The sequence below is a fragment of the Priapulus caudatus genome, unplaced genomic scaffold (assembly GCF_000485595.1).
Source record: "Priapulus caudatus unplaced genomic scaffold, Priapulus_caudatus-5.0.1 Scaffold125, whole genome shotgun sequence".
Taxonomy (NCBI): domain Eukaryota; kingdom Metazoa; phylum Priapulida; class Priapulimorpha; order Priapulimorphida; family Priapulidae; genus Priapulus; species Priapulus caudatus.
In genome coordinates, this window is record NW_014577186.1 from 252,209 (window position 1) to 262,669 (window position 10,461).

General features: G+C 46.9%; 1 protein-coding gene across 1 annotated transcript in view; it reads right to left on the bottom strand.

Moving 5' to 3' along the window:
• Positions 1 to 1,556: 1,556 nt before the first annotated feature.
• The window catches only part of LOC106805716 (aristaless-related homeobox protein-like), a 15,392-nt gene continuing 6,487 nt past the window's right edge, over positions 1,557 to 10,461 (bottom strand). The window contains exon 2 of the mRNA XM_014807418.1: positions 1,557 to 3,242. Within this exon, the coding sequence (XP_014662904.1) occupies positions 2,700 to 3,242 (543 nt within the window). The 3' untranslated portion in view covers positions 1,557 to 2,699. The remainder of the gene's footprint in view (positions 3,243 to 10,461) is intronic.

The window sequence follows — 10,461 nt, forward strand, 5'->3', positions numbered from 1 at the left end:
CATAAATGCCTTGAGTAAATTGGTGGGCATACACGGCAAGTAATTCACTCCGCGATGGATGCGGGTCTTTGCTATCCTTTCTTCTCCTTCCTGTCTCCTTAACCGCGGCAGATCCAACAAAATTATATATATATATTTATTTATTTATGTATGTATACAGCAAGTCGGTCCCTAGGTAAAGCGGTCGGTAGCGTAGAAATAGAATCAGGAAGAGCATTTCACGCTATGGGCTTATGGGATATCATTGGTATATTAAACTCTTCACATAAAATTTGCAGTGAGTTATAACGGTCGACTAGGTAGTAATGATACGGTGGGGATTAGTTCGCTCTCATTATATCATGCACGTGCATAATGATTTAATTAAGACACGCCGTTAAAGCAGTTAAACGAGATGAAATTCAATTAATTGAATCCGAAACGATTTCATTACAACTTAATTAAAATATAAATGCTTTTTCCTGTTTACACTGTTTGAGGCAAATTGGTGTTAATTTCCAAATTTTTGACCGGACAAGAAAATTACCAAGTTCTACAAATCGACCCATTTCTCACAATTATGTTAACAACATCGAAAACCACATTGGCGTAACCGGGTGCCAGCGAAGATAGATAATGAAAAAAGGGATGTGAGGCGACGAGAGAGGGAGACAAAGATAGCTAAAGCGGGTAAGAATGAAAATACTCCCCACATATTCTACGCGTGCGTGTTGTGGGAGGATGGGAGGAGGGGTGGGCGCGACCAGATGTACTCTTTCCCAGGATGCTTTGTTCGGTGAAATATAACGGTATACGAAATCGTTTCTCTATTATTTAGCCTTCTGCTCATACGTGTTTGTAATTCCCAGGTAATTTCTATAGAAACCTGCAAACGTCTCGGTAATTTTGCTCTAAACTGTACCAATTGAGCGTAATCTTTTGCCACAGATATCCTCTACATGCGCTATAATTTCTAGCATAATATTTGCAGAATAACAGGCACTCGTGAGCTAATCAAAATAATTTTCGTGACGCAGTAAGTTGCCGATATGTCAGGTAATCACGCAGAACGCCAGTTATATTCTCCCAATTCTGGTATCAATTCAAGTGCCACTCGACGCTGATAACTGTGATTGAGGCGGAGAACCAGTTTTACTCCAATATGGTCGATGTTTGGGGCGCGCAACACAGAGCGAGTCACAGCGAAATATCAGTACGGGAGATTCGAGCGCCATTATTGTATTATTCTGTCAGGTTGGATCAGTTATGCAATCCGTCTGTGCACGGCAAGGTATGGCGCGACAAGGCACGAAGCGATACTGAACGACACGATGCAACACTATACGATAGAAATCGACAGCAGGTTTAAGGGCGATACAATAGGAAAGTCCAACACGGGCACAGAGTAGAGCGATACAACACTTCATGAAACGACTGCCAACAATCAAAACAATTGTAGCAAAACATCAGGTGAGTTGCAATTGGATGCTTCGAATATTATTCAAGTGTCCATACATGGCTGATTGTCCATACACAGTGTGTGTGTGTGTGTGTGTGTGTGTGTGTGTGTGATATATATATATATATATATATATAGATAGGTTTCATTTATAATCGAACGCGTGCTATCAGTGATTCGACGCGACACGGCAATGTCTCATCCGCTGTATATACACTATAATTTTTTTGCCCTGTGTCGCCTATAGACCCATTTCGCTGCGACCTTCGCCGAACAATCATGGCTTTTGTCGAGGTATGTCCGAGTTTTTAAACGCGCCTGCCAAAATCGTATAGGCTATTTGAAGTCCGTTGAGTTTGCAGGGCACCCAGCGTGAACAGTGTAAATATTGGCTGTGCCAATAAAATACCCGATGGTGTCTCTGGTTTTTTTTTAATGTCGGTTTAATCATCCCATAGTTTCGACTATCATTAATCCCAGTAAAAAGCTCCGTGGCCATGCTACACGCCTTCACGTCATCTGCGCATGCGCCGCTGCCTGTCACGTCTGTCGTAGTAGTGTGACGGTCACACCGACGCTCACCACGACATCACCGGGGCGACCGAATCAGAACCTACTTAGTAACAAATGGAGATCATCCCAGAGTCTCTATAGTTTACACGTGCTCATCTCGCTACGTTTCAGCGTGGACGTCTAGACCCTTCTGGGCGCGCGATTTTCACTACGAACAAAAAGCGAATCGTTGTAACAAAGACAAAACACATTACAACAACACAAGTTAACTATCGACTGCTCGCCGCGACGCAAACTCCCATCTGCTGTCGCAATAAACAAAACTGCCGTTGTTATGCACGACCATGTTTGAAGAGGAAGGCGCTGGGCTACAGCGCTGCGGGGTTGTACGCGTGCATCGCTGCAGTTGCCACGCGATATGGTTTGTGCCTCTGCGGGAAGAAACCGCGGTTATCATAGCACGCAGGACAGCCGACACGACTCGAACCTTTCAAAACCTCTTCAGTATGCAGATTGCTCTCGCTGCGCTGTGCGTCGACTACTAATTGCTTGTCATCGTCTCCAGGAAGCGCGTCTATATAACTGACCGCGGGCTCTCCCTACTTATCAGCGTATATTATCACGAGTAGTACAGTCGACGTTTATAAAATCAATCCCATTCACTAATTTATATCTCTATACACGACATAATATTTGCTGCGAGCGCAGCAGTGCGTCGTACGAGCGAGCTCATATGCAGCGTGGTGAATTACGACTTGGCCGTCTCCGAGTGCTGCGACTTGGACAGGCCCTGCTGCTCCAGCGTCGCCGAATGCTCCTTCGCCTTCAGTCGTAACGTATCGATGCTCGATCGTCTAATCTCGAGTTTGTCCGAATCGTGACCGAGAGCAGCGCGCGAGGTCGGAACAGGCATGGCGGCTAGTCCGTGCGGTGGCGCCATCGTCGTCGGCGTCGGCAGACTACCAGAGAGGCTGGCGGCGGCGGCGCTGTTGATCATGTAACTAGAGATGAGGTTTCCAAGAGGAGACTTGCCCGGGAAGTAGGCGGCTGCCGCTAGCGGAGTCATGCCCTGGTTGAGTGCCAGCATCGGACTCATGCCCGTCAAGTTGGTGAAGCCATGGTACGCAGGCGCCCACATGTGCTCCATGCCAGGCGGAAGTCCGTAGGGTCCCGGAAGTCGAACCGTCATGTCCCCTAGCGGCGGGATATCGCTGTGTAAGAAGTTGGGGCTCTCTCGTCCCATCGCTTTCTCCCGTTTTCTCCACTTTGCTCTCCGATTTTGAAACCAGACCTGCAAGCAGACAAACGTGCAAAATATGTTATTGTAACTTCTCGACAGTAATTGTTCATCATGTTTATCCTCTAGTTAATTGTCCTGCAATTAGTTGCAATTTTCATTTTCCCACCATTATGGGATTAGGCACGTCCACATAAACGGTTGGCAATTTTACGTGTGGGGGTTTGTATTAAATATCAGAGCAAACATTTAAACTAGATGACTCAGCCACTCGAGGGAACCGCATACCGAATATTGCTTTATAATCCCCCTTCATGAGATCGCCTTAAAGTTTGCGCACCTACGACTTTTCTGTAGTTAGACGGGCGCTCGTATGTATGTGTCTGTACGTGCGTGTGTGCGTATATATATATATATATTATATATATATATATATATATATATATATATATATATATATATATATATATCGTTTTATGGTTAATGCATCGGTGAACCACGGATTTTCACACGCAATTTCGCAATCATAGAAGACTCCACAAGTAATTTAGGTCGCGATAAGTTCACGCAGTTGTGGGAAATTCTCGCCACGTCACGTCGCAACATCCGTGACGTCACGGCACATGCCGAACCGATGCCGACGATCGCACGAAATTATATTAAACTCGTATTTAGTCATTGCCATCATAATAGTCGGCTGTAAATCGCTTTGTATATAAGCTGTACTTAACTCGGAAAATCGATACGGTGGTCCCGGGGATGCTCACGCACGCACGTTCAGCGATCGCGCGACGCGAGGCTCGCATGCACACACGTGCGGGGATGCGGCACAAGCAAGCAGCCAGGGAGCGCCAGCCTTCCTGCGATCGCTTTGAGTTATTTCTGTACATGTGGCCTATGCGCGTAGATAGATTGACATGTGACACGGTGGAGGTTTATTCGAACGAAGTGGTCCATCCTCGCTAGCTAATCTGCTTACCGTGCGCTTCGCAAATATGTCGGGATCAGGGCGAGTAGGGCGGGGAGAGAGGACTGGTCCGTGTGAGATCGTAGATGCTAGCGGCAGCAGCAGCAGCGGATGGGAAATCATAGTCTCATCGATGCGAAGGGATTTTCGACATCTGCGCGACAGATGCGATCCGGCTTTAGTCAACTTTATTAATTGTAGAAAATCGGCTTAAATTCGATCTGCGCTAAACAAACAGTTTTGTGCTAATCTACTTAGCCGTAATTGTGCAGTTGTCACAATGCCGGCCTGTTACTCGCATCGTAATGAAGCCTAAGCGGCCGGGAAGCGACGAAAAAACGTTTGTTTGCCGGTGGAAGGCTAATCCAGAAAAACTCGCCCGACGCTCGGCTGTCAGTCAAACGCGCGCCCGCCTGAGTACCTCCATTATGCGCCGTCGTTAGAATACAAAACGAGCGGCCGAGATACGGCTTTTGGTCTCGCATGGAAAAGCTCGCGAGAAATGTTTGCAAGGGCCGGTAAAAGGTAAAAGCGCTGTTAGCGCGCTCTCATCCACGCACTAAGCGCCATTAAGCTAACCTGCCGCATGGTCGTCTGCGCTCTCGAACTATTCATGCTGCTGATGTTTATCTGTCGAGAGCTGATCAGTTCGAGTTGTTTTGGGTAAATCTCCAGGGCGGCGTGCAAGTCGCATGCAGGAGGATTTGGCTAAACTGATCGGAAAAATGTTTTGCTAATGGTGGTGGTCGGAAAAATGTTCGAAGTGCGGATATACGCCAAAGGACCACTCCTTTCTCCTTATAGCTCTCTCTCCCTCGCGCGCTCTCTCTTTCGATCTCCCGCCCTCCCTCGTTCTGTCTCTCTCTCTCTCTCTCTCTCTCTCTCTCTCTCGTGAGTGCGTGGGTGTGTTAAATTATAAAAGTGAATCTGTAATTATTCAAAACGCCTCAAACGACAACTCGTGTGGCGTTTATTGATTTGGAGATGTTTGTCGTATTATTTGCAGGACAACCTTAGCCCTTGGGCACATAATAACTATAGTAGCTCGTTGCAATGTAAATCGCGCCGCGAGGAGAATCTGCCGCATCAGATGGCAAGGTCGCTCACACACATAATACTCTGCTACGATGAAACGATTTACTATCCATTAAAATTCTTTCGTACAAAAAACTGGACACGGCACAATTTCGCTAAGTCCCTCTAAGCGTCTTAGTTCCTCCGCCCCCAACATCCTTCTCTCCTATTCTTTTTTAACGCCCCGCCCCCTCTGCTCTCACTCACCTTACTCATCTTTCCTCTCTTCGCCATTGACACGTGGCCGATGATATAAAGATACCAGCCTTACAAATTTATCTATATGATGTGAGAATGAATAGTTGCGATGAGTTCAATGTCGAATAGCTCTGTCTCTTTGAGATTATTTTCCTAAATTCGAGTAGTGTCACTAGTCTGTCTACAGACGAGGCATCCAGCGCTCTCTCCTCTGGGTTCTCCCGTATGAATCAAATAGAGTATCTCGCCTTTGCGCCGTTGTATACCCTTTATACCTTCTACTCATACCACTCCCCTTAAGCCGGATTTGCAAGTAAAACACATACCAGATGATGAATAACCTTTGTCGTATGTTATCGCTTTTTTAATTAAACATTGCAACGTAAATAAAAAAACATGCCCACAACATTCGTAAAAAATTAAATAAGAAAAGAAAAATCCAGCATATAGTTTATAAAACGATACATAATAAAGATGGCATGATTGCATGTTATGCGTGTGTGTGTGTGTGTGTGTGTGTGTGTGTGTGTGTGTGTGTGTGTGTGTGTGTGTATATATATATATATATATATACTACTACTATATAAACACACCCTCTCTCTCTCTCTCTCTCTCTCTCTCTCTCTCTCTCTCTCTCTCTCTCTCTCTCTCTCAAGTTTTGGTGCTATTGCCTCGGCACATGAGCAGCGCACTACTTGATTGATTATATCGCTTACGCATGGGTGGCACGCGTGGACGCGTAAACGGCCCCCTGAGCTTCGAAACGCTACTGCAACTCGCATTACCTCCCCCGCCATCTGCACGACTCGTATTAAGTACACATACCCACAGTCATAATGTCTAAGTGCGATTTGTCAAACGAGTTAAGGCTAACCAATCATGTAATTAGCCACATATCAAGCTCGCTAATCATCCAAAATGCGTCACTTCTAGACGCGCGCTGACGCCTCGCGCGCGGCAAGTAACCTTCGAATCGCCGAGACGTGCCGTGCGCGTCTATGCCACTTTGCCCCCATCTCCTCAGTTTGTAAGCCAAATTGCCTCTTGCAATGTGGGATGAATGCATAATCAGTGTAATCACTCTTGCAAGATTAATATTAACGCAAATCCGCCATATTTCATCCGTGCAGCGTACGCATACAGGTTTTGAGCGAGTTGAATAAATACTAATAAAGCAATGTCGACGAACCAAAGCGGCGCTGTTCAGTAATTATATTTAATAAGGGGCGGCCGTTGCTTGAATGTACCTAAATTGGTCCATTACGTTCTATTGCTGCCAAATAACGGCAATACAATCTCCATCATTTCGGCCTCTGAATTCACACAAAATGCGCTGATTCGCCGGGCTTTATTAAAAATCGCTCGTTGAGCGTCGAAATTAACTGGCGTCAATTTGCGCGGAATCACTAGAAATGATTATGTAATTGCGAGTCTCATAAATTCAATTGCGTCGGCGCCCGTAAGTGAGTCTGATCTCGCGGCGCGGCGCACACGCAGACGTATTGTTAGCGTCGTTATTAGGGCTAGCAATAGCTCGCTAGCGATCACCGTGCTCCTACGCAGCGTAATTGTACCGAAAACACCAGCAATTGCCCGGGGATATTATAAGCCATTATACGGCAATTCACTTCCCTTTCCTCGCGCGTAATGACTGTATTTATTTCGGCGTAATGTAATGTGTGGTAAATGTTTTCTCAATAGCGCAATCATGGAAATGCCCGCGCCGTCGTGACGTCGGATATGTCGGCTGCTTGAACCGACGACTCCGTATTGCCGGGCGACGTGAAGGCTTGACTCCGTGCATAAAAACCACGCGCGCGCGCTCCGGTCGGCTGTCGTCGCTATGGACGGAGTCAAGCCACTAACGGGTGACAGACGACAGTTTAGTTCGGTTACAGAGGAAACCCTTTCTGCACTGCCTCACTTGCTATCGGTTGCGCAGCTTCTAATTATTCGAACATTTTACTTTTACTTCTTTGTCTTTCTCTACTCGTATCTATCTTTCGGCTCGCTTTCTCTCGTCTCTTCCACTGTTTCCTTTATTTTTTCTTTTTTTTCTTCTCGTGTTGTCATGTTGTCACATGCACGCATAAATACACGCACGCAAGCACGCACACATGTACTATTCCATTCATTTTCACGTTTCAATTTAACTAATGCTTTATCCATATATAATATGATAATTTTTTTCTTTTTGCTTTCCATAATAATAGACCTAAATAAGCGCACATTACCCCCTTGGCTTTATTTCGCTCAAGTGTATTTTGTTATTACAGTATACAGGGCTATCGATTTACAACTCTCCCCCCTAAACTCGTAGTTCGTCTAATCAATGCCCACTTAAATAGAGTTTAGACTTAGGGTTCGGTTTCTACACAAGCTATACTTAAATGGTTACAATTACTGCTGCGGGGGTAAATTAAGGTCAATTGCATTGCAATTCGTCGAACAGTGGCGGCCATTTTCGTCGCTAATACTACAATATAGGGAGAGCGCGAGGTGCGCAAAACCCTTGATAATGTTAACACGAAAGAAACGCATCGAAAGGCTGGAAATAAATTTCAATAAAGCGACAACACGAACAGATTTCATCCACGAGAGCACACTCGGTGTCGTCGGGCGCGCGGCTGAAATCAGCGGAACACGTCAGAATCTCCTCCTTCTCCTCCTTCTCCTCCTTCTCCTCCTTCTCCTCCTCCTCCTCACCGACGTTACCGTCTGACGCCACCGACATTTAACCCGTGGTCGCGCACACAAACGCTGGCGATCCGCCCACGCAGTGTGAGCACTCGGAGCGTATACCCACGGCGACGTAGCGCCCTAAAAAGCACCGAGGGGGCGTACGAAGCGATTGTGAGCGTCGGCCTACAACATTCGCTATAGAGTATGGGCAATAAATTTCAATTTGCTCCTTCACACGGGTGATTTATATACCATCATCTCGGCTAACAACTTAATTTTGCTCCGACAAAGCCGTCATGCCGCGCCACACCATGCAGACCGCATATAGGGTGGCAACAGACGGGCGAACATTTCCAATCATCCGGTTTTATTGGCTCCGTGTCGCGCGTTAGCGCGCTACGGTGACTTTTTTTGGTTCCAGCCGCTGGTGGTACTCGCAATGCGCGAATGAAAACGGTAGGAAGCTGTGAAAGAATTAGCCAGCTCCCAGCGTGCGACTGACGTATGTGCTAACAAAGCCGAGTGGGTCCAGTTAGCGAGCGATTCTATGCGCGACTCCGTGTATCTGCGCTCTCGCGGCCAGACCATGGCTAGACGACGATGATGGCTCTCGTCTGTTGACTGACTCAGACTGTATACGGGGAACCGACCGTATCCCGTACCGACAGACGACTGTATTGAAGGACACGAGCATGTATATCCCGTACTGATAGATGAACGTGTCACCTACCGGTAAATGACTGGTATTCCATACCAGAAGACGTCTGTAACCCGTTAGAGGACACAACCGTATCGCATGCTAGCTGCACCGCGCATACGTTCTTGCAGCTATATATTAATATGTTTTAAGCTTATCATTGGGCTTGATTTCCTAACTTGCATGTGAAGAATCGGTTGCAAGAATGTAAGAATATGCTCGGTGTCACAGTACGCGCAGCGGTGGCATGTATGCACGGAGATTCCTTCTCCTCCACAACCCCCGCTCACTTTCGCTGTAATGAGATGATTTTAAATCACTCGAAATGCTTAGTGGGCGGGTTGGAAGAATTGCATACGAATCGGAAGCGAGTCGCTCGAGCGTGCATCGTTTAGGAACGCGTGAAAACACCGCGAAAAGGGCGAGGCAACCTTACGCAAATACACGTCGCTGCTGACGCCTATACCAGTTACCCACTCATTAACACTTGCCAACGAGCCGCCGACGGAAGCGGGGTGCTGCGCGGGTGCGAGAGAGGAGCCCCGCACGGGACACCCGACAACATCGGATCCCCCCCTCCCCCTCCGGCCGCCACACGTGTGACATCACACAGTGAGACCTCTCTCTGTGTTCGTGCGGCCACGCGGGTCACAATACCGGCTCGCGGGATCGCTGTTTTCTTAGCCACGGCACAACGCGCGCGCGACCGAGACCCGAGTGACAGCCGAGTTCATAATACCTCTTAAATCAACTCCGAACGGGTGCTGTTTGTGTTCATAAATACTTCCTATTGTGGCCGTAACGTGTCGCTACGAATTTGCGCGCGGCGGCGCTCCATGCCAAGGCGTGTTACCGTGATAATACTGATCATCGGATAACAGCTCGACGTTGCTTCTTTGTTCCATGCGAATGCAGCCTGGCCTCAATCGCAATGAACGGGCCCCGAATGGCTTTTGGCAGCTCCGGGTCGACAATGCATTGGCCAGATGGGAAACCTTGTAAGGCCTAAGTGTATGAAAGCGCCCGAGTAATTCTCACTGGATGCGATAGAGATCGTCCCATATTTTCGGCAGGAAACCGCGTCGCGGCGTTCCCACACACGGGGCTCTGCTGGTATTTGACAGCAGTGATTCCATTAACTCCGTATGATCCGCGCGTCTTATCGCACGCGAGAGCATCGTGCGTTTACACCCGAAAGACGAGAACTGCGGTGCGCGCACGTGAAAGAACGAGCGATCGCACACAAAGGAACATTTGTGCGCTGGACGAGAGCGTTGCACGCGAATATATCTGAATAAATATTATCTACTCGCAGCCATCGGGCAAAACGCGACGTCGGTTCCACCTCCCATGCCGTCTGCTGTTGGTCGACATTGTGAGCCAACAATGCGCTTGCTGCAGTAGCGTGACTATTCATCAATATTGTACAAGCTAATTTTGCAGTGCATGATTTCCCAATTCGTTGTCGTTATCTTTGTGTTTATGTTTAAAAATTTAAACGATAACTTCCATCAGTTTCATTTTGTCTTGCACATAATAATACATATTATATATATATATATTATATATAGTATATATATATATATATATAGTATATTAGTTATTACGTAGATATATATATATAGACACACTATAGTAGTACGTACTAATACTAT